The sequence below is a fragment of the Stegostoma tigrinum genome, chromosome 8 (genome assembly GCF_030684315.1).
Source record: "Stegostoma tigrinum isolate sSteTig4 chromosome 8, sSteTig4.hap1, whole genome shotgun sequence".
NCBI classification, from domain to species: domain Eukaryota; kingdom Metazoa; phylum Chordata; class Chondrichthyes; order Orectolobiformes; family Stegostomatidae; genus Stegostoma; species Stegostoma tigrinum.
Genome location: NC_081361.1, coordinates 42,995,832 through 43,020,838, shown reverse-complemented (window position 1 = coordinate 43,020,838; position 25,007 = coordinate 42,995,832). Strand labels below are relative to the sequence as shown.

Sequence of the window (25,007 nt, the reverse complement as noted above, 5' to 3'; positions counted from 1 at the left end):
AAAAGCTGACGTTTCGGGCCTAGATGATGAAGGGTCTAGGCCCGAAACGTCAGCTTTTGTGCTCCCGAGATGCTGCTTGGCCTGCTGTGTTCATCCAGCTTCACACTTTATTGTCTTGGATTCTCCAGCATCTGCAGTTCCCATTATCACTGATCAATTCAAACCCATATTGCAGAGATGACTTGGACTCATCTGTCACTTCAAATGTTTTGAAATGCTTTGAAATGCAAGTAAATGAAGCAAGACAGAGATAAATAGTTAAAGAAATTCCTATTCTTTTTTATTAAGCTATTTTAATTCGCTCTGAATGACAAATATAAGAATTAAAATAGTGCAACAAAATCCAACTTTCCAGTTTTAAACACAGAATTTTATCACTTAACCTCATAGAATCAGGAGAGGGCCCAGTTTATTGAGAAAATTGCTTTTGACCAACTAAGGTATATCAAGTGAAAGTCTCTATACTGAACAATATTTAGAAGTGTTTTTAACATGTAATGTGCAAAACACCTCCATTACAGACGACTGGACCAACAAACAGCTTTGTAATTGGAATGTTAGATCTTGGTGAAATCCTGAAACTTTCTTTATTCATTGTTCTCTTCGTAGGTGATTGAGGAGCAGAATCTCAAACTTGTTCATGACCTTCAAATCAGTGAGAAACTCTGGGTTAAAGTTGCACAACACTTTGCTACAGTACTCGGCACAAAGGTAGTAATTCTTTGATTTAATGATTTAATTGAATATGAAATATTTGATCCACAGAAGCTATCACCTACATTTACCTGAATCTTGTTTAGAATTTGCATGAAATGTCAGTTTAAATGTCTGGCTCAACTTTGTAGCAAACTCTTAGCCTGTGCTGGAATTGGCTGCAAATGTTATGATCAATCTTGAGGATAAAATTAAAACTAGAACATATTTTCTTTTGAGATTCAGGCACAGAATAGCACATTGCCATTTAAACTTAGGCTTAATGTTAGAACATTGGTAGCTGTGGTACAGTGTGTCTTCAAAGCATCTACTTTATAAGTCAATGAAGTGTCTTGACCCTAATGCTCACTCTATCATTCACAATCATGTATGACCGAAAATTATTGGTTTTAGATTACTTTTTCAGAATTCCGGCCTTTTACTGCCAGAATGTCTTTTGTTGCTGTCAGTTGCAAGAATTGTGCTAACACTACGACATTGAAAATATTCAAAAATATGGTATGCAAACTTAGAATTTTCCATGTGTTAGTTTGAACATTTTTTAGTAGAAAATCTCAAACTTGGTCTTGACTCTCTTAAAGTTTAAAAACAAAATTATTTGAACTGCTGTCCGAATATGTGAACAGCATATTGTTGAAACTTCTTGTGGAATACTTAGGTCATTTAATGGAACTTTAGAAGTACATATTAAATACATTTAACGTTTCATAGAATAATTTTAAAAGCACATAGAATTGTTTGAAAAATTCCATCATGTACGTAGGCCTCAAAATTTGCCTCCACAACACCAGTACTTTCAACATTACCAGCGCTGATTCAGTTGCAAAATAACATCTACATTACTTCCACCTATTTCTGGGACAGCCTATGATGATACTGTCAACACGGACATGTTGATCATCTTTTGGAAGTAGGCAGAAGGCTGATTATGACATCAATTAGCATCTAGTGTTTCAATATTTAGAACAGAATTGCAGAAGTTATATGGCACAGAAGGAGGCCATGCAACCCATCATTTCTGCACCGACTCTTCAAATGAGCATCATTAGTTACTGCCAATTTCCTACTTTATTCCTGTACTATCACACTTGATTTATATCCAAAGAATCATCCAATGCCCTCTTGAAAGCATTAGTTAAACCTGCCTCTACCAGAGCTCCAGTCAGTGTTCCATTACCTAACTACCTCACTCTATGAGATTTGTTTTCTAGCATCACTTTTTCTTTTATTGCAAATCATTTTAAATCTATGTTGTCTGGTTCTTGATCCTTTTACAAATGGGAACAGTTGCTCCCTATTCATTCTATCATACAGGTTTTCAAAATCATGAGCAAGTATCAATATCTGCTAATTTGGAGACAGTAAGGACTTCAGATGCTGGAAGTTAGAGTCAGAAAATGGAGCTTGAAAAGCACAGCAGGTTAGACAGTATCTGAGGAGCAGAAAAGTCAATGTTTTGGGTCGGAACCCTTCTTCAGGATTGGGGAGGGGTAGGGAAACCCAAAAGTAAATAGTGGGAGGAGGGTGGGGCTGAGGTGAGGGTAAATGAGCTGGAGACAGATGGATGCAGGTAGGGTGTTATTGTGGCTGGTTGGTGGGAAAGGTGGAGTGGAACATTTTTTGACTCAATCGCCTCTAAGCCCTCTTTTGTCCAAGAGAACAGCCCAAACATCTTCAATCTACCCTCAAAACTGAAATTTCTCACCCTGGAGCTATTCTTGCAAATCGGTCTGCATTCTCTGCAATGTGTTCACACGCTTCCTGTAATGTCGTGCCCATAACTGTACACAGTACTCCAATTGAGCTCTAATAAGTATCTTATACAAGGGGCACTGGACTCAAAATGTTAACACTGCTTTTCTTCCAGAGGTGCTACTAGACCTGGTGGCTTTTCCAGCACTTTATTTTTGTTTCAGATTTCCAGTATCAACTGTTTTTTGTTTTATTCAACATTACCTCCTTGCCCTTGTACCCTATATACCCATTAATAAAGCCGAGGATATGATAGGTTTTATTAATTGGTGTTTCATCCTTTTCTGTCACCTTCAGTGATTTATAAGCGTAGCCACCCGGCCCCTATGCTCCTGTACCCCTTATTTCATATTGTCTTCCAATGTTCTTTGATCAAAATGGATCACCTCACACTTCTCTGCATTGAACACCAACTTCATCAACCTGTTTATGTTCTTTTGGAGTTCTCACTGCCAATTTACACAAATTTACAATTTACAGTTCTGTGCTTTGTGTATACTGTAATCTTTGAAATTGTCCCACACACCAAGAGCGAGATTATTATTATATTTCAGGAACAGCAAGGGTCCTATCAGCAACTCCTAGGAATTTTCGTTACAAACCTTCTTTCAGCCTGTAAAAAAATTCATTGACTACTGTTCTGTTTTCTATTACTCCATGTTGCTTTTATTCCATGACCTATAACTTTGCTCATGTGTCTGTTATGTGGCACCGTATCAAATGCCTCCTAGAATCCATGTACACTGTATCAACAACATTAAACTCATCAAGCCTTTCTTGAATCTGAGATGAGGGTCAAAGTTGAGAAGACAAGGACTTCATGGTGACCTCATCGGTATGGGAATTGAACCTTCACTATTGATTTCACTCTCCATCACAAGCTAACTGTCCAGAATCTAACATAACTGACCCTCTCACTTCTTTCATAATCCTTAGATGCATTTTTTTCTGTTCTGGTGCCGTGTCAACTTGAAGTACCAATAATCTATCAAGCACTTTTCCCTTATCAATTTTGAACCCTTCTGTGTGAGAGTTTGTGCCACCATCCACATGGATTGTGTAATGTCTTCCTCTATGATTAAGACAGTTACAAAGTATTCATTTAACATTTCAGCCATATCTACCACCTCTTTGAGTAGATCCCCTTTCTGGCCTGTAATTAACCCTACTTCTCTTTTTAGCCTTCTTTTATCATTTATTTGTCATTAGAAGACTTTAGGATATCTTCATTTGCTTTTTCATCCCCTGCTCTGGACTTCTGTACTCCTGATGGGCTGTCAATTATATTTTCTACCTGACACACATTTTCTTTATCTTCTTCTTTTATCACCTTTGATATCTCTATATTTATTTGCCCTATATTTTTTAATTGAGGTGATATACCTCAGCTGGACCTGAACTATCTCCTTTTTGAAGGTAGCCCACTGTTCAGTTGCAGATGTTCCCACCAATGTATCATTCCAATCGACCTTATCCAGCTTTTCTTTCTCTATGGAATTCAGCTCTCTGTCAATTGATTTTTCTTACACTAGATTACAGATTAGAAGGACACCATTTGGTCTGCCATGTCTCAGCCACCCTTCTGCTGGACCAGCTCACCTGGGATCATTCCCTGCCTTTCCACCTAACGTTGCAAATTTTCATCTTCAGGTAATTACCAAATTCCTTCTTGACAGTCATGATCGAATCTGCCTCCATCGCACTGTCAGTGGAACATTCTATATCTTAACCATTCACTGCTTCCAAAGATTTGTACTGCAGTCCCTTTTTTTTTAATCCCTATTCACCTTAATGTTGTGTTGTCTGGTTCTTTCCACTCTCTACCAATGGGAACAGTTGCTCCCGAGCTACCCTGTCTGTGCCCCTTTTATGATTTTGGACACCAGTATCAAATCTCCTCTCGTCTTTGTCTTCTTACTGGAGGACAACTCCATCCTTTCCAACCTCTCCATTGATGTCTTTGGAATGCTGCAAGTTCATCTTTTCTGCGCCATTGTTAATGATTTTACATCCTTTCTAAAACATACTAATTATAATTGAAAAAAATTCCGCAGTTGAGGCTGAACCAGTGTTCTATAAATGTTAACCATAACTTCCACACTTTTGTATTCTTTGTTTCTGTAAAACCTAGGATCCTGGTAACTGTTTTCTCAACCTGCTGTCTTATCTCCCCTAGTACTTAGACTCCTGGATTTCCTTCAGAATGATCATCTATTTACCATTGCTTCTCCTAGTTATTTCTACCTGCCAAAATGTATTGTTTCACAGTTCTCTGCATAAGATATCATCTTATGCTCATTCTGCTCATTCCACCAACCTTTCACCCTCAAAGTCTATCAATGTCTTCCTCATAATTCGTAATACTTTCGAGTTTTGTACTGTCTGCAAATTTTGAAGTTGTGACTTGCACGTCTCAATCCAGGCCATTAATGTAAATATCACGAAAAGCAGTTGTCCAAAGATCCACCTTTAGAAATCCCACTATATTCCTTTTTCCAATTAGAAAAATAGCACTTCACTACTAATTGTTTGCTATCACTTAGCCAATTCTGCATTCATGCTGCTACTGTCTCCTTTGTTTCATTTCTGCAATTTGGCTGACAAGCCTTTTATGTTGTACTTTATCAAGCACCTTTTGGAAATCATGGCACCACATCAATCATATTTCCTTTGTAAACCCCTCAAATAGTCTTATGCTGCCATTTTAGATCTTGTCATTCCAATGAGTACTCTGGTAAACATTTTTCATCCAACATGTATTCAGCTGTCTGAAGTCCCTCACCCCTCAAAGTAGTTCAGTTCATCATTAACAACTTAGAACAACATTGAAAAAAACTCTGTTTGAGTTTGTGGGAGCTCTGAGGAGTTGCTTACAGTTGGTGAAGACTGAAGTAATTGGTGCTACACATGGGGAAGGCATTCTTTGTTACTGCAAGAACTCTGGGTGCACCACTTACTCAATCAAACGTTATACCACTCTTTCCCAGACTGTACCATAAGGAACAATGTTCAGATGGTGCAATTTGGAAAACTAGTTGTTGACAGCAGCAAGAAGAGCAGTAGAAGAATGGTTTCCAGCAGGAATCCTGATTTGCATCTGGTCTTCTGGGTCCATTTGTTTACTGTAACCTAAACCAGAAATATTGTGTTTATCACTTGTGATTCACAAAGGAGCCACTCTGCTATTTCTTGAACCAGACCTCAGAATCACTACCAGTAACAGTGAAAGCGACAATGCCATTCTATGTCTCGATAACAAAGTGTGGGACTGGATGAACACAGCAGGCCAAGCAGCATTGTAGGAGCACAAAAGCTGACGTTTCGGGCCTAGACCGAAGGGTCTAGACCCGAAATGTCAGCTTTTGTGCTCCTAGGATGCTGCTTGGCCTGCTGTGTTCATCCAGCCCCACACTTTGTTATCTTGGATTCTCCAGCATCTGCAGTTCTCGTTATCTCTGACCCCATTCTGTGCCTCTCCTGATTTAGTGGAGCTCTCTGTTACTCTGTACATGGCAGACTGAAAGAATGAAAGTACAAGTTGTCTCAGTGTCAGTATCATAGGCTGCTGTCTCCTTAGAAAGAGATGACTGGTAGGTCACCATGCCTGAGGTGAAGGACATGTTTTAAGAAAGCAGGACCTTTATGGCAACCTTAGTGGGAATTGAGCCCCATCTGTTGAAGCAACTGTGTATTGCTATCCAGCTCATTGACCTTTGGATTCATAGTAGTATGGTGCAATATCTGTAAATGAGCTATTATGAGATCACAATTCTTGTTGACAACTTCAGGAGGAGTAGCAGGAATAGTGAAGGGAGCAGATGACGCTTTTACGAGGACGTTTGATCTTAAATATTGATTTTAGGATTAAGGTTTTGAAGGATTGTGGAAATACTTGTCGTGATTGTTTTAGAATAGCAAATTTAAAGTTCACTGGAGATATTGGAGTTTTCGTTTACTAAAACAAAGCTTCCTGTAAACCACATGACTGGTGATAGCTATTTGCTTTCCTTAAAGCCCTGCCAGGGCTGTTTTGATCAGTGACTGAGTTGGAGAGGTTTTGATCTAGTTTGGTTCAGATACAGAAAAACTTGCCAAGAACAAGCTGAGCTGGAGAAAAACCAGCCAAGATCAAGCTGACTTAGAGAAAAGCTTGCTAAAAATAAGCTGAATTAGAGGAAAGTTGTTAAGAGCAATTGTTCATTCTGATTTCTGAAAACATTTTTGTCTACTTCAAGATGAAACCTATTCATTGTTTTAAAAGAATGATTAAAGTAACTTCTCAAAATTGTATTTCATGAGCAAAATGTGTTGCATGATTTTGACCGAACTTGACTACACATGCCAGAAGATCACTGCAACAGAAGCTGGTACGTTCTAAGGTCTATCCTTTTGCCTTCAAGATGAACACTTTGATCAAAGTATTTTATTAACAGAAAGCTGGTCTCTGCACATAAATCAGTTCTTTTCTGTTCCTGAGGCGTGTGTGTTTGAGGATATTTCTCGAGACAAGCATTTTAACTTTTGTGTTAACAGTGTAAGTTAAACAATTATAACAGCTTTATTGATTAAATTTTGTTTTGATGATAAAATCCTCCATAGTTGTGTTTATTAAGAAACATGGATAATAGATCTTGCTGTTTAAAATCTGATTTTGGTAAGGTATTTTAATTTATCATATTGATAACTGGAAAAGTATTTTTATTTTATGTTGTAACCTACCGAATGGTGCGACTAGCATGATGATGCACAGCCATGATGTCTGAGAGTTCATAATGTGCTTCCGTTCATGTCCATACAGCCTCAGGTCACATTGTGCAATAGTCCCAAAAAAAACCACATCTCAGCAATGAACCATTTTAGTATCCTGTTAACCAAAGTGCTGAAATAAAATCCACCACAGAATGATTATTGTTTACAAATTTTAAACAAAACACAAGAATTCATACAAAACTCAAGTAGTTGTCCTTAGTGCCTACCTTGAGAGTGCCTTTGCCATTGACATATGATTCCAGTGCTCCTATGAGGCTCCACTGTCGTGGCTGCAGCATGGCTGGTGGAAGACTTCTGTCTTACAATTGGAGACAATACATGCCTTGCAGAATGACATGCTCTGAAACTAGAAGGCCTGTTTTGGACTGCTCTACCCTCCCTGGGCAGGAACAGTCTGGGATGGCTGGCTAAGTGGCAGTACCAATGGTGTTGGCAAATTGGCAGTGGTGAGAACATGGTTCCTGTCACATTAAGAGCAGAACAGGTTCATTCTCCGCGAAGCTTTGGCAACTATCCCAGAGCAATCCCCTAACAATTGGGAGTGATTTCCTGCAGCAAATGCTGTTGAACTGTTGTGGGACCCTAAAAGCCCATTTGAGCACTAATTTTCGCAGCCATGTTGGCAGCAGTCTGAACTCCCTCAGCAACAATCTGAAATTTCCAGATATAAATTGGTGCTTCTACTGCACAAGTCAGGTTTTGGATATCTTCTGCTTGTGCTTCAGTAGAAGTAAAGAAATGACCATCAGGCACTGCAATGCAGTTGCTTCCTCAAGTCATGCCTGTGTGTGAATTTGGACACCAATTCAGCACTAGAAGGAATGAACTCCAAACTGAATGAAAAGCTTGTGTCCAATTGGCATCTGACTCTCCCATGCTTCTTAAAGGTGGGCTGTGTGGCAGTCATTTTCCATATAAACGTAATGTACTTGATTGTTTCTTCCTGCACTCTCACTCAAGCGTAGATCCAGCTTCATGTTACATGCAGTGCCAGTATCTGAGCTAGTAGCTGTGAGTGCTAGATTGAGTGATCGTGTTAGATCATAATCAGTTTTGTCACCATTTAAGGCTCCAGCCTCCTGCACCATATCAGGATTGAAACCAGTCCTTTGCTATCTCCAAGCAATGGGCATGACAGCAGGGTTGGGTGAGAATAGTAGAGGAAGTATGAAGTTCATGATTACGTTCAGATTTTAAGTCAAACAGAGAGGGCTTGAGGTTAAAATTGTATGAGAAGGTGGATTGGTTAAGAATATACTATTATCACTGATTGTTTTGGCTCAGCTTCTGGCTATGTCCTTGGTGATGTTACTTTGACAGTCTCCTCCATGACATGCTGCTTTTTGGCTGTTGATACTCTGTTGGGCTACTTTGTCCAGCAAGACAGTGAAGTGGCATTGAGTGAAGTGGAATATTTAGATGATGCGCCTGCTGTTTCGAATGACTGGCAAGTGTGTGCAAGCTGTGACATGTGAGGCTGATAGCAGTGCTAAATTTGTAAGGATGAGATAATGCTGTGAAATGTGAGTATGTGTCGTTAATGATAGGAATTGATGATTAGCAAGTGAAGGAGCTGTGGTGAATTGAACAGTGTGTGAGGCTAATGATGCATTTGGGAGCATATGGCATCTGACCTATTTTATTAATCAACCTGTTCAGAGATGTTATTTTGCAGCAGGTGAGACTTGAACCCAGGACTCTTGATCCAGGTGCAGGGAGAATACCACTGTGACACAAGAGAGCCCTACATCACATCTGAAGATGTATTCACTAGCAGTAATCTGATGTGTGAGATAATTTAACCTTCTGTGACATGAAAAACTCATCCTCCACTCAACCACAGTGGCCACCAGCTGTCACCCATTGCTCTTGGGACTCCTTCTGCCTAATACAACCTCATCTTCACCCCTCTGAGTTCAAGGGATACAGGATTTGAAGGGATGTGACATTAACTGTTTTATATGATTTAGCAGTGAATAGGTAAAACACCCCTGCTGATGTCTGCTAAGACTGCTCACTATTTCAGGATCATTCTGGAATGGATTGTTAAACTCCTCCTCCCTTTCTCTCTTAATACCTTCCTTCAGTCTTAGAATAAGTTGGAGACTATTTATGACTGAGATGAAAATGAATCCGAGAAAATGAGTGAGATTCGTAATGAGTACTTTGCATTGGTGTTCACCAAGGAGAGGGACATCTTAGATGTTTGATTACTCTAGGTCAGGTCGGCATAAAGAGGGGTTAAGTTTTGGGTATTCTAAAAGGCATTGGGGTGGACAAGTCCCCAGGTCTGTATGAGATCTATCCCAGGCTACTGAGGGAAGCAAGAGAGGAAATAGCTGGGGCCAACAGATATCTTTGCAGCATCCTTGAGCACGGGTGAGATCCTGGAGGACTGGAGAAATGCTAATGTTGTCCCCTTGTTTAAGAAGAGTAGCAAGGATAATCCAGGTAATCATAGACCAGTGAGCCTGGTGTCAGTAGTGGGGAAGCTGCTGGAGAAGATAGTGAGGGATAGGATCTATTTACAATGGGAAGAAAATGGACTTATTAGTGATAGGCAGCATGGTTTTGTTCAGGGAAGATCATGGCTTACCAACTTGATAGAATTCCTTGAGGAAGTGACAAAGTTGATAGATGAGGGAAGGGCTGTAGATGTCATATACATGGAGTTCAGTAAAGTGTTTGATAAGGTTCCCCATGGTAGGCTGTTGGAGAAAGCGAAGTCGCATAGGGTCCAGGGTGTACTAGCTAGATGGATAGAGAACTAGCTGGGCAACAGGACACAGAGAGTTGTGGTGGAAGGGAGTTTCTCAAAATGGAGAACTGTGACCAGTGGTGTTCTACAGGGATCTGTGTTGGGACCACTGTTGTTTGTGATATACACACATGATCTGGAGGAAGGTATTGATGGTCTGATTAGCAAGTTTGCAGATGACACTAACATTGGTGGAGTAGCAGATAGTGAAGGAGACTGTCGGAGAATGCAGCAGAATATAGATAGATTGGAGAGTTGGGCGGAGAAATGGCAGATGGAGTTCAATTCAGGCAAATGCGAGGTGATGCATTTTGGAAGATCCAATTCAAGAGCACATTATACGGTAAATGGAAAAGTCCTGGGGAAAATTGATGCACAGAGATATCTGGGTGTTCAGGTCCATTCTACCCTGAAGATGGCAATGCAGGTGGATAGAGTGATCAAGAAGGCATATGGCATGTTTTCATTCATCGGATGGGGCATTGAGAACAAGAGTTGGCAGGTCATATTGCAGTTGTATAGGAGTTTGGTTCAACCACATTTGGAATACTGCATACAGTTCTGGTTGCCACATTACCAAAAGGATGTGGATGCTTTGGAGATGGTGCAGAGGAGGTTTCACCAGGATGTTGCCTGGTATGGAGGGCGCTAGCAATGAAGAGAGGTTGAGTAGGTTAGGATTATTTACATTAAGAAGTTGGAGGTTGATGGAGGACCTGATTGAGGTCTACAAAATCATGAGACGTATAGACAGGGTGGATAGCAAGAATCTTTTTCCCAGAGTGGAGAACTCAATTGCTAGGGGTCATGATTTCAAGATGAGAGGGGTAAAGTTTAAGGGAGATATGCGTGGAAAGTTCTTTACGCAGAGGGAGATGGGTTTCTGGAACACGTTGCCAGTCGGGGTGGTAGAGGCGGGCACGATAGCGTCATCTAAGATGTATCTAGACAGATACATGAATGAGCAGGGAGCAGAGAGATACAGATTCTTGGAAAATAGGCGACAGGTTTAGATAGAGGATCTGGATTAGCACAGGCTTGGAGGGCTGAAGGGCCTGTTCCTGTGTTGTAATTTTCTTTGTTCTTTGTTCTTGAATTGTTGTGATGGTGAATTATCAAAATTCTTAAGTCCCAGAGGGATTGGAAGCTCAATCATTGAGCATGTTGAAGACAGAGTTCAGTAGCTTTCTAGATACCAATTACATCAAGGGATGTAGGGATAGTTGGTTAGATCGCTAAAGAGTTAAATCATCAGCCATGATCTGTTTGAATGGTGGAGCAAATTCAGTGGGCCTGATAACCCATACCTGCACCTTCACCATACTGGAAGGAGCTTGGGGAGTTCTTTGGCAATACATTTGAGACCATCCAATCAGCTGCCTCTGCCAATTCTCTCCTTTCCACCTGCCTTTCAGGCTTAATTTCCTGATATTCCTCCAGGTCTTAATCCTGCACTTGCTTTTTTTTTCGTCCTATCTTTCATCATGCCCTCTCCAAATTTGTTTTGTTCTTGAGAATTTGCCTAATGCGCAACCTTGTTCTTCATAACTGCTAACAAATCCCCCTCTTTCCTTTGTCCTGTGGTATCTGATATTACTAACGTTTGCTGTTTTCCAATTTTTGTCTCTATCTTCTTCCAAACTGCTGTCATCAACCATCTTCTCAAGAAACAAGATCTTCATCCTATCATCTTTGCAACCCACTAGCCTTCTATCCCAGTTTCCTTTCTCTCCAAAATCCTTGAACATGTAGGTCTGCTTGATAGCAGCAACTATTACATAATACTCATGGAGATAGCCATTTAAATGATATGGTAACCTGTTCCTGATCATCATATAATAAGCTGTTTATTGTTACTCTTCTGCCAAAGATTTATCACTACTTAATACTAGTAAATCCCATGAGCTAGTGTTATAAGTGTTGATGGCAGTGTATTACCCAAAGGATGGTCCTAGCAGAACCAGGAGCTAGTTGCAAAGATCTCTCACAACAATACAGCTGAGTGGTACTGCTCTCAACTGGTTCCACTGTTACCTCCATAAACATAGCCAGAGAATAGCTTTGCCCCTTACTCCTCAGTTATCTGTGGTGTCCCCTTGACCTCCTTTTTCTTAGAGTCCTAGAGTCATATAGCATGGAAACAGACCCCTCAATCTAATCAGCCCATGCCGACCACAATCCCAAACTAAACTCGCCCCATCTGCCTGTACTTGGCCCATATCCCTCCAAATATTTCTTATTCATGTACTTCAAATGTCTTTTAAATGTTATAACTGTATCCACATCCACCACTTCCTCTGGAAGTTCATTCCTCAGATGAACCACCCTCTGTATATATATAAAAAGGTATCTATCATGTCTTTTTAAACTTTTTCTGCTCTCACCTTAAAAGTATGCTCCCTAACCTTGAAATCCCCCACCCTAGGGAAAAGACAGCTGCCATTCACCTTATTTACACTCCTCATGATTTTATAAGCCTCCATAAGGTCACCCCTCAACCTCCTATGTTCCTGTGAAAAAAATCCCATCCCATTCAACCCCTCTTTATCACTCAAGCCTTCCATTCCTGGAAACATCCTGATAAATCTCTTCTGAATCTCTCCAGCTTAATAATATCCTTCCTATAATGGGACAATCAGAACTGGAGACAGGGCTCCAGAAGAGACCTCACCTGTACAACCTCAACATAACGCCCCAACTCCAATATTCAAAGGTCTGAGGAATGAAGGCAAACATGCTAAACACCATCATAACCACTCTGTCTGCCTATGATGTAAATTTCAAAGAATTATGTACCTGATCCCCGAGGTATCCCTGTTCCACAACCCTACCCAAGACCTCCCCTTGTTTGTTTTGCCAAATGCAGTACCTCATAATTATCCAAATTAAACTCTATGTGCCACCCCTCAGTCATTGACCCAGGTGATCAAGATCTCTCTAATCTGAGGTAACCACCTTCGTTGTCCACTAGAGCACCAATCTTTGTGTCATCCACTATCTTACTAAACATGTCTTCCATATTCTCATGTACATCATTAATATAAATGATAAATAAAAGTGGACCCAGCACCGATTCCTGTGAATTAACGCTAGTCAGAGGCCTCCAGTTTGAAAAACAACCATCCATTATCACTTTCTGTCTCCTGCCATTAAGCCAATTGTGTGTTCAATTAGCAATGAAACCCAAATGATCTGACTTTACTATTTAGCCTAACATGCAGAACATTGTTTTCTTGGACTTTAGTAAAGCCTTTGACAATGTCTGCTGCTCTGCCCCTATCAATCTTCTTGGTCACTTACCCAAAAAACTCCATCAAGTTTGTAAGACATGATTTCCCTTTCACAAAACCATGCTGACTATCCCGAATCATTCTTTTCCTCTCCAAATGCATATACATCCTATATTTCAGAATCACTTCCATAAACTTACCCATCACTGAAGTCAGATTCTCAGGTCTGTAGTTCCCACGCTTCTCCTTGAAACCCTTCTTAAACAAAGGCACAACATTAGCTACTCTCCCGTCATCCAGCACCTCACCCACAGTTATAGATGACACAAATATTTCTGCAAGGTCTCTCACAATTTCATGTCTAACTTCCCACAAAGTCCTGGGATACACTCGATCAGGCCCTGGAGATTTATATTTATATTCCACCTTTATATTTTCAAGATCTCCAGCATTTATCAAGCCCTGAACAATATGATCTCAAAGCAGTGGCGGTTTTCACGTGTGCTGAACACACTCAGCTCCACCTTACTGTCACCTCACTGTTGTGTCTAAATTGTCAGATTTCTTGTCTGACATTCAATATCTGATGAACAGAAACTTCTTCCATATAGACATTGGGAAAATTGAAATCATCATCTTCAGTTACCTAACAATGTTCCCTAGGTACTGACCACATCCATCTTCCAGGCAATTGTATGAACCAGGTTGTTTCCAACGTTGGTGTCCTATATGACCCATAGAAACAGAGAAAATAGGAGCAGGAATAAGCCATTCGACCCTTCGAACCTGCTCCCCTTTTCAGTCTGATCATGGTTGATCTTGCAACTCACTACCCTGTTCCCATTTTCTCCCCATATTCTTTGGTCCCTTTAATCCTAAGGACTACGCCTAACTCCTTGAAAAAGATGAATGTTTTGGCACCAGCTGTCTTCTGTGTCAGAATATTCCATGGGCTCCCCACTCTCTCGGCGAAGACATTTCTCCTGATTTCAGTTCAAAATGACCCTCATAGCATCCTTAAACTATGACCCTGGTTCTAGAGTTCCTGTCATAGGAAACAGCTTTCCTGTGTTTACCCTGTGTTGTTCTGTTGGAATTTTATAGCTTTCTATGAGATCTCTGCACCTCCCACACCCATATTCTCTCTAACACTCGGAGACGAATTTCCAAATGCTCATCTACACCATTACCAAGGCTGCATATTTCCATCTTCGCAACATCACCCACCTACATCCTTGCCTCAACTCATTTGCTATTGGAACTCTCATCCATGCCTGAGTAACTTTAAGCTTTAGCTATTCTTTGGACACCTTGCCAGTCTCCCATGTATACTTGAGATCCACCAAACTCTGCTGCCTAAGACAAAGGGCTCTTGTGGTCACGGTGGTTGTGTTTCCTGAGTAGTTTTTATTTCAGATTTCCAGTATCTGTCACCTCTTGCTTTCGTATTGAGAGAAAAATTGAAAGAGCTGCGGATGCTGTAAATCAGGTACAAAGACGGAAGTTGCTGGAAAAGCTCAGCAGGTTGAACACTGTCTGTGAAGAAAAATCAGAGTTAATGTTTCAGATGTTCCATCAGACCCGCTGAGCTTTTCCAGCAGCTTCTGTTTTTATTTTATATTGAGAGGCTTGTTATGGAGTGGAGTTAAAGATCATTTTGCAGACATTCATCTCCTTAAATGCCCTACCACCAACATCCTATACTATTGATAAATAACAAACTTATTTTCTGTTTTAACTCCATGCTGATAGGATGCAGAAGACCAGAGCAAGCTACAGAAAATTACTGCACAGTGGAGAAAGCTGATGAATAAGTTTTCTAAAATTGTTGAAGCTGCAGAGAATGCAAGTTATGAAAAAAGAGAGCAGATTTTATCTGGCTTCAAGAAATGGCATAAATATTTTTCTGACAAAATTTCGTAAGTATTATCAACCATTTGGATTTCTTGAACACAGTGCTATACTGAGTCACTTGATGCCTCAGATAAAAACTTCCAAATTTCAACTGATTCTTGCTTGCATTTTCCCATTCTCAGGCTCTGTTCGAGAGTGCAAGTTAGATGGACCCAAATTTGCTTTAGTAAATAAAGAAGTGACTGCATTTGTGTAGAATATTTCACATTTTTAAAGTATTTTGCACCTGATTTAAAGTTTTTGAAAATCTTAATTATTGAAATTAGACAGTGTTCTTAGACTAGGATGACAGCTAACTTTTGCAAAGTAGTAGCCACTTAAAGCTATAAATGAGACTGTGTTAAATGCCATTTTGTATACTGCAGCACTCCCTTAAGATTGAATTCTCAGCCGAGATTATGAGCCCAAATTCTGAAGTATGGTTTGAACTACAGGGTCAAGCTGATATTCCAGTGATAGTAGGAAATGCAGATGCTAGAGAATCTGAGATAACGAGTAGTAGAGCTGGATGAACACAGCTGGCCAAGCAGCATCAGAAGAGCAGGAAGGCTGACATTTCGGGCCTAAGGGTCTAGGCCTGAAATGTCAGCCTTCCCGTTCCTCTGATGCTGCTTGGCCTGCATTGTTCATCCAGCTCTACACCTTGTTATCTCTGATATTCCAGTGTGCTGTTTTGGAAGTAGTACAGAAAGTACTTTTGAACTTCAAGTAGTTTATGTCCAAATTGACTGCACCTATCTGATTAAAATAGCATTTTGCATATCAGCACTTGTATAATCTGCACCTGCATAGTTATCTGCAATTTTTATTGCCCCCTCCTCGACCCCCGGGCACAGCCTCAAACTGAGCCAAACATTTGCTATTGACAACCATGGGTAGGTTCAGTTATGTGAAAAACTGGAAATTCAAAGGTAAATGAGAAGGAAGGATTGCAAATTAGTGATCGGGATAATTGTTACTAGGAAATAAAAGGAAGGGTTAGAATGTGTGAATGTCATATTACAGCAAAGAACCATAAAAGAATAGGGAAGTTCGATAATAGAACGAACTTAAAGGCTTTGTATTTTAACTCACGAAACATTTGGATTGAGACAGACAAATTGGTAGTGCAAACTGAGATAAATGAATATGTACTCATAGTCATTACAGAAACATGACTAAAAGGAGATCAAAACTGGGAACTTAACATTCAAGGATATTTGATCTTTTGGAGAGACAAGAGGGATGGAAAAGGAGATGGTTATGGAGATCAAGGGAATGGCAGAGGAGTTAATAAGATAATTTGCATCAGTCTTTACAGTGGATGATACTTCAAATACCCTATCAATACTGAAGAGTACAGTAAAGCAATTATCACTAAAACACTATCACTAGAGAAGTAGTATTAGGCAAACTAATGGGGCTAAAGGAAGATAGGTTTCCTGGCCAACGTGGCTTGCATCCCAGGATCTTAAAAGAGATATCTGTAGAAATAGTGAATGTAATGGTTGTAATTTTCCAAAAATCTTTGGATTCTTGAGAAGCACCAGAGCACTGGAAAACTACCAATGTGACATCTCTATTCAAAAAGGGATGAATGCAAGAAGTAGGTAACTAAAGGCTAGTTAGCCAAATATCTATTGTTGGAAAAGTATTGGAATCAATTATTAAGGAATAGTAGAACATTTGGAAATTCAAAATCAATTAAGCAGTGTCAGCATAGCTTCATGAAAGGGAAATAGCATTTGACTAATTTAATTCAGTTTTCAAGGTAGTCTCAATCAAAGTAGATGCAGGGGAATCAGTAGATGCGTTGCCACTTGTACTTCCAGAAAGCATTTGACAAGGTCCCTCACAAAGGAGCAAGTCCCAAAATAAAAATCTATGGTGTAGGTGGTAGTATGTTGGCAAGGATAGATAATTGGTTAATGTGTTAAAAACAGCATGTGGGAATAAGGTGTTCATTTCCAGGTTTGCAACTCATGACCAGTGGCATTTCACAGGGATTAGTGCTGGGACCACAGCTGTTTTTGATATATATTAACAACTTGGAGGAAAGAAGCGAATGTATTGCAGCCAATTGTGCAGGTTTCACAACAATAGGTGGAAAGGTAGGTTACAAGGGGCATATAAACAGTTTAGAGAGTTATTGATAGGTTAAGAAAATTGGCGAATAGAGCACAATTTGGAAAGTTGTTCATTTTGAAAGGAAGAACAGACGATTACTTAAATGGAGAGAAATTGCAGAAAGCTACAACTGACATGGGCTTGTGCGTAATGTGATATTAGCCGGTATTTCAAGTGTTGACCTATAAGAGTAGGGAAGTTTTACTGCAGTTGTAGAAGCTGCTGGTGAAATCATATTTGGAATACTGTGAGAATTTTTGGACCTCTTATTTAAGGAAAGATAGCATTTCATTGGAGGCAGTTCAGAGAAGTTTCACTGGGATAGTCCCCAGTATGGAGAGATTGTCTTATCAGCAAAGGTTAAACTCTACTCACTGGAGTTTAAAATAATGAAAGATGATCTCAAGTGAAATGTGCTGGAATTTTAAAGGCTTGACATTGTAAATGCTGAGAGGATGTTTCCCCTCATGGGAGAGTCTGGAACCAGACAGCATAGTCTCAGAATAAAGGGACACCAATTTAAGACTGAGATGAGGAGGAATTTCTTCTCTCACAGGCTTATGAGTCTTTGGAAATCCTTGCCACAGGCAACTTTGGGGGCAGAACCTTTGTGTATATTCAAGGCTAGGATAGATTACTTCTTGATCAGTCAGAGACCGAATGATTATACTGTGAAATTGCAGGAAAGTGGCTATGAGGAATCTATAGATGTGCAGCTGGAAAAGCACGCCAGGTCAGACAGCATCCAAGGAGCAGGAAAACAATGTTTTGAGCCAAAACTCTTTGTCAGGATGGAGGAATGTCAGAGTATCCACAATCCTATTTTATGTTGGAGCATACTCGAGGGACCGAATAGCCTACTGCTGTTCCTATTTCTTATGGTCTTATGCTGGAGCCTTGGCAAGTTGCCATTTTTCAAGTCTAAACCATGAATTTAGTTTAATAGATTGTTTTACTTTGGTTGCATCACAGCTACCCTAGATCCCTTCTGATGTCTGTATATCTACACTTTTCAGCTGAAGAACAGTAACTAGGACCATGAAAGGGATGTTATATCCTAATCTCTTCTCCCTGGGGTCTTGTGGTCAACTAAGGAAAATTTACTGTCAGTCTGGTAAAAATTAATTATTTGACCAGAGGCTATACACATTAAGCATTTGACAACTTGAAGGATATGACAAAAATGGAGCTAGAGTTAGCATGCTCTTGACTGTTTTAGCTTTGTCACCATACATAAGTGGTTAAAAACCAACTTCATTCACATATATCATATTCCAGCTTTGTGAAATGGCTTAATATATTGAGACTAATATTAACAGGGAAAGTTGCAGCAATGAATTTGTTCAAATTTGTCTGGCAATTTTATGAATTTTACAGCTATTTAAATTTCTTTGGCATTTGCACAAAATCTTTATTCATCCCAGCTTTCTTAAATGAGAGAATTGTTCCAAATAAGTTAGAAAAAAAATCACACTTTCAACTTGAAAATGATGAACTTTCATCGAGTGCATCTGTCCATGTCGTAAGAATGTATAATCGCAATCAAAATGGTTTAAAGAGGGTTCGCTTGACTCTTTCCTGGGTTGAGGGGCTTAACTTATGAATAAACACATTGAAAAGTTGCATCCATTGGAGTGTAGAAGAATGTGAGGTGATCTTATTGGTAAATGTAAAATCTTGAGGGGTCGTGAGCATAGAGGATGTTTCCTTTTGTTCTGAAGATGAGAACTGGGGATAGAATTTAAAATTAAGAGATTTTAGAAAGTGATAATGAGATTGTGTTTCTTTCAGAAGTCAGTAGTATACAGAATTCTCCTCTGCTGAAACCAGTGGAAGCTTGGTCAAAGATTTAATTCAAGGCAAAGTTTTATAACTTTTATAAAGCTGAATCTTCTAGTGATTGACAGAAAAGTCACACAATAAGTTCTCAAACTTAAGACTTGTAGCATGACAAATTAAAATTAATAACAATTTAAGCACTACTTCAGAAGGCAACTTATACTCTAAACTACGGAAAAGATCCCCCATTTAATTTGTATAATGATCAAGAATTCCCTGTCATGGCTATACTTTACTCTGATCTTTAAATGAACACTTCATTCACCAGGAATTAGTCTAATTTGATTCTCAGCTTGTTTTTCTTTTCCCAGTAGACAATTTCTAATCCCTGAACTGACGTTTAAGGTGTAAGCTACCCTAGAGAGCTTTCTGTCAAGCCAATACTAGGCAAATCTTCCAGTTTTGTTTAAACCTTCACAAACATGTTTCCCTAAATCCAAGTGTAAACTTGCATCCTCACTTTGCATGTTGAATAATAGAAGTTTGCAACTTGTATCTCTGTTACCCCTCTTCTCTCTTTCTCTCAGATTCTTGGTGCGAGGTCCTGTCTGTGGGATTCAGTGATATCTTTAGGAACACCACTTTGCTCCATAATGGATTCCAAAAGACTTGTCTTCTCTCATAGCACATTTTTGTTAATCACTATGGACCTTGTATTCCTGTCGAAATAGTTATTATCTTTCCTTGACACTATTTGCCCAAATTGAAATCATCTTGGGATTAAATAGACAGACTATTTACAAAATTTGACAAGACTAACAACTACCTGTGACGTGAAGACTAACAGTCTACCTATCATTAGCATATCTTTTCTGGTTACTGTTTAGAGATGGGAATACTTTGCATATTCTTCCTAATAATCGCATCTAAACTTGTAGGCTTGTTGTCAGCAGATTTCAAAACCGATCACAAATCAAATAAATAATCTCAAAACAAAACAATCTTGCAAACCTCATGTTTGTAATAGTGTTTATATCTGGTTCACGTATTTGTGGTTAGGATACTATACCATATAAAACTGGAAATTTTAAAATCAAGAAAGGCATTTATCAGATTAATCTAGACTGAAGAAGTTACATTTCTCTGCACTCTGAATGGGAAGTAGAGCTAATTTACAAGTATAAAAATGAACATAATCAGTCTCTGGATGAAACACTAGCATATTTTCATAGTGTGTTCAGTCCAAAGAATATGAATTTAACAAAGTATATATTCAAAACTGAAATGAAAAGTCCATAAGGTAATGAAGACAAGCATAAAAATGCATATTTTGTAACTTGATGACAGGATGAGTTTAATTTATATGCATTGGTTTTATTTAGAACACAATGAACATACTTGGGGAAACCCTTAACCAAAACTATTGCTGCTTGTGACTACCTATGCATCATTTTCAAATGCAGAGGTATATTTTTGACATTTACTGTTCTTTTAGGAGCCCTCTGGGAATCAAGTCTATTCCAGGAGAAATGTTGTATTTGCTGAGAAGTGATATGAAATACTTTCATGAGGTGAGCATTTTATTTAAATCATCTTGCTATTACAGGTTTTTCCCCTAAGTCAATTCTGAAAGCCAGATGAAATAAAATCATAAAGATTTAAATGGATTCAGGTAATACTAGATGTGAATTTCCCACTTATCCAGTGGAGGGGCCTGATAAATTCAGCTGGTGGACTTGCTGCTGCCCACCCAAACTTTCTGAAAGTTTGCAGGTGCTACGGTAGATGTTGGGTTATTGAGGCAGCTGACTGGTGAATTAATGACCACTTAAGGGACTCATCCTTCCACCAACAGTATGTTCCCTATAGCAAGTGTAGGTCCAGACCATGCAAGAAAACTGTCAGCTTTAGCTGGTATAAGGTAAAAGGGGTGAACACCTCAATGATGAGTTGCTTGAGTCCAATGGAGGGAAACCTGCCAGCACTTAACTCATCCTCCCCATTGACCCTTGTCTCTAGCCTTTTGCACCAGAGCCCTCACCACCGTTGTGTCTCTAGCTGAGGCATAGTCAGTCGGCCCCAGAGAGACCCCTAACCCCACACTTACCTGGGCTTCTTGCCATGATGGAAAACTAAGATGAGTGGTGGTTAACTGCTGACAGCTCAGAGCTTTTAGCTGTCCGATTGGCCAGCTCTCCAAGGCTGCACTTCCTATTGACAGAGGTGGAGGTTGCTCTCAAAGGATTGGTGCTCTGAACATTAAATTGTGCGGGACAGCTGCTGTGGGTGTAGCAGGCCTTTACCCTGACATTTTAGTTAGGACGGTTGGTCCATGGTGCTCATAAAACCCAGCCTTATACATTTACTGCTAATGAGAAATGCTGTTAAATCTTAAATTTCAATGGCAATGTAATCAGATTCTTACATTTTAAAAATTTCTCCAATGCACACCTTAGTTTTACCATTTGAGTTGTCTTTTCGTCATTTATTCATCAGAAATTTTCTTTTTCACAGATTATCTTTCATATTTTTGATGGTGCAAATCCTTTGTAATTGGTTATTTATCTCTAGCAGAATTCAAGAAGGTCTTATAACAGTTGCTTTGAAAAGAGAAGTGAGGGTGGGTTGTCCCTGCCCTTGTAACCTTGGAGCCAGACTTGGCCTCAACCAATGAAATGAACCTTTTTTCTTTTTGGTGGCTACAAGGTTTCTTGTAAAATGAGTTTGAATAGACATCATATAGACATCACAAATTTATCCTTAATTTTGTATACAGCACACTATCAGTCAGACCACAAGAATGGCTAATGCATATGGACATTTTAAACCAGCATTGCAGACCAAGGATATGTAAAATAGTTGTTCAGAGCCTGATACCGAATCTGAATCTGGTATAAGTTGAAGAGCTGAATGTCTGATATAACAAAGAGTGGAGCTGGATGAACACAGCAGGCCAAGCAGCATCTGAGGAGTACAAAAGCTGACGTTTCGAGCCTAGACCCTTCATCAGAAAATCTTGGCCTGCTGTGTTCATCCAGCTCCACACTTTGTTATCTCGGATTCTCCAGCATCTGCAGTTCCCATTATCTCTGAGGTGAATGTCTTCTCTCTTTGCTGAATATCTGACCCTGGAAGTCCAAGTAACCTAACTCTCTTTTTCATTTAACAAAATGTGAAGCTGGATGTACACAGCAGGCCAAGCAGCATCTCCTGAGATCCAGCTTCACATTTTGTTATCTTGGATTCTCTAGCATCTGCAGTTCCCATTATTTCTCTTTTTCATTTGCTGGTTCTTGGTGAGATGGTTGTTCAGGTGCAATGTAAAATGCTGTTGCCAGATTGGTTATATTCTAAATGGTAACATTTTGGTCTGTTTCTGTGTTCAGTGTAAAATGTATGCAAATTAATGGGGAAAAGAGAGTTTCCCTTCCACAGACGTAACAAGGCAGGTGGCACAAAAGCCAAATAATCGGGCACTTTGGCACTGGCGAGAAACCTGCCCTCTTTTCCAAACCTCACAAATGAAGCTCTTGGCAGTAAGCTTCCAAACACTGCAGCCTGGGCCAGTGTCAATGTAGTCCAGCTCCCAGTGGGTGCTGGCCTCTGAAGTCCACTGGATAGTACTTAAGTGCATGAATGTTGCATGATCCAATAGGCTTTCTTATTGGTTGGGGCTAGTTGGGGCAGCAGGGAGAGGTTAGCCATTATTCAAGATTCCACCCCACATTTAGTAAAAGCAGGAACTATGAAATCCAGCCCAGAGTTAACTTTACATTGAGTCATAGAGTAGCATATGCAATCAGTGAGGCAAAGGTTTGTGAGCCTCTGTGGTAAAACGTACTGTTCTGACTTTGAATTCATTTGTATGGTAGAAGGAAAAAAAAGGTTCAGTTTGTATCTGATCTGGTAATGTTTGATGTTTAAAGTGGAAAGTGTGCCCAGTGTGTCTCATTTTGATGACTGCTGCATACTTTATAAAACAGCTGTTTGTGGAAATGGATATGCTGTCCCTACACCCAGGTTTGTCTTTACTTTGAACAGATTCATTTAGAAGATGACTCCACATTTTTACAATAATGAAGATGCTCACACGTATTAAGGATGATGAATCAATGTTTCACATAAGCCAATTGCAAAGCAATTACAGATGAGAGAGTTTACTTTTTGTCTATTCCTAGGCCAACCATCTGGAAAGATCACTTGACCTCAGTGTAGCATTCAGTCATTTCATAGATAATTGTGGATTTTTCGATGTTGGTTTTTCTGAATTAATGCAGTTCTACATATTTATCATGATTTGTGGGAAGATGAGCTTTCTGATGTGGCTCTATGTTTACTTTTAATTCATTTAAACCCGGTGTATTGTTGTTCTGCTCATAATTTAAAGTAGTTTATAGACTATATCCTTTTTGCACAGTTTACCATCACTCGTATTTTTGTAAAATCTTCAAGTAATTGTCTCCTGTTGAGACTGCAAAATTATTTTAGTCTTCTCGTAAACTTCTAGCATGAGATACCAATCTTTAGGCTCTGCCTGCATGGTTTCTGTTAATTGAATGTCTTCACGTAACTCAGTGACAAGACTGTTCACGGTACTCAAGGTGTGAAGAGGATTGCACACAGTACAGTTTGAGTTTCCTTCCCAGAATCCAGAAACCTGACTGCCCTGGTGGACCCATTGTCTCCGCCTGCTCCTGCCCCACTGAACCTATCTCCACCTATCTCGACTCCATTTTATCCCCCTCGGTCCAGGAACGTCCCTCCCCCACAAGGAGGTCGAACGGTTCATCCACTTCACTAACACCTTCCACCCCAACCTTAAGTTCACCTGGATCATCTCTGATACCTCTCTCTCCTTCCTGGACCTCTCTGTTTACATCTCTGGCATCAACCTGGAAACCAATGTCCATTTCAAACCTACCTACGTCCGTGACACCGCCCATGCTCTCCACCTCCTCCAGAAATTCCAATTTCCCGGTCCTCAACACCTCATCTTTATTATGGACGTCCAGTCCCTATACACCTGCATTCCCCATGCAGATGGCCTAAAGGCCCTCTGCTTCTTCCTGTCCCGCAGGCCTGACCAGCCCCGCTCCACTGAAACCCCCATCAGCTTAGCCGAACTCATCGTCAGCCTCAACAACTTCTCCTTCAATTCCTCCCACTTCCTACAAACAAAGGGAATGGCCATGGGCACCCGCCTGGGCCCAAGCTATGCCTACCTCTTTGTAGGATACGTGAAACAATCCCTCTTCCAAAGATGCACTGGCTATAAATCCCACCTCTTCCTCCGTTACATTGATGACTGTATCGGCGCCGCCTCGTGCTCCCACGAGGAGTTCAAACAGTTCATCCACTTCACTAACACCTTCTACCCCAACCTTAAGTTCACCTGGACCATCTCTGATACCTCTCTCTCCTTCCTGGACCTCTCTGCCTCCATCTCTGGCATCAACCTGGAAACCGATATCCATTTCAAACCTACCAACTCCCACAAATACATTTCCTCTCACCTACCTTTCTTTGAAAAGGCCATCCCCTATGCTCAATTCCTTTGCCTCCGCCACATCCGCTCCCGAGATGAGGCATTCCGCTCCTGGACATCCCAGATGTCCTCTTTTTTCAAGGACCGCAACATCTCTCCCTCAGTGGTCGAGAACGCCCTCAGCCGTATCTCTCATACTTCCCACAACTCATCCCTCACATCCCGTCCCCACAGCAACAACCGTAACAGAATCCCCCTTGTCCTGACATAACACCCCACCAATCTCCGAATCCAACGCATCATCCTCCGACATTTCTGCCATCTGCAATCTGACCCCACCACCAAAGACATTTTTCCCTCCCCACCCTTATCTGCTTTCCGAAAGGACCACTCTCTCCGTGACTCCGTTGTCTGCTCCACACTCCCCTCCAACCCCACCACCCCTGGCACTTTTTCCTGCAACCGAAGCTAGTGCTACACCTGTCCCTACACCTCCCCC

At 40.3% G+C, this 25,007-nt stretch overlaps 1 protein-coding gene across 6 annotated transcripts in view; it reads left to right on the top strand.

The window, feature by feature from the left end:
• Positions 1 to 25,007, top strand: part of axdnd1 (axonemal dynein light chain domain containing 1) — a 139,398-nt gene that overhangs the window by 53,051 nt on the left and 61,340 nt on the right. For all 6 annotated transcript variants that reach the window (XM_048539705.2, XM_048539706.2, XM_048539704.2 and 3 more), the window contains 3 exons: positions 610 to 711; positions 14,977 to 15,143; positions 20,519 to 20,594. In XM_048539705.2, coding sequence (XP_048395662.2) covers positions 610 to 711; positions 14,977 to 15,143; positions 20,519 to 20,594 — 345 coding nt within the window. The remainder of the gene's footprint in view (positions 1 to 609; positions 712 to 14,976; positions 15,144 to 20,518; positions 20,595 to 25,007) is intronic.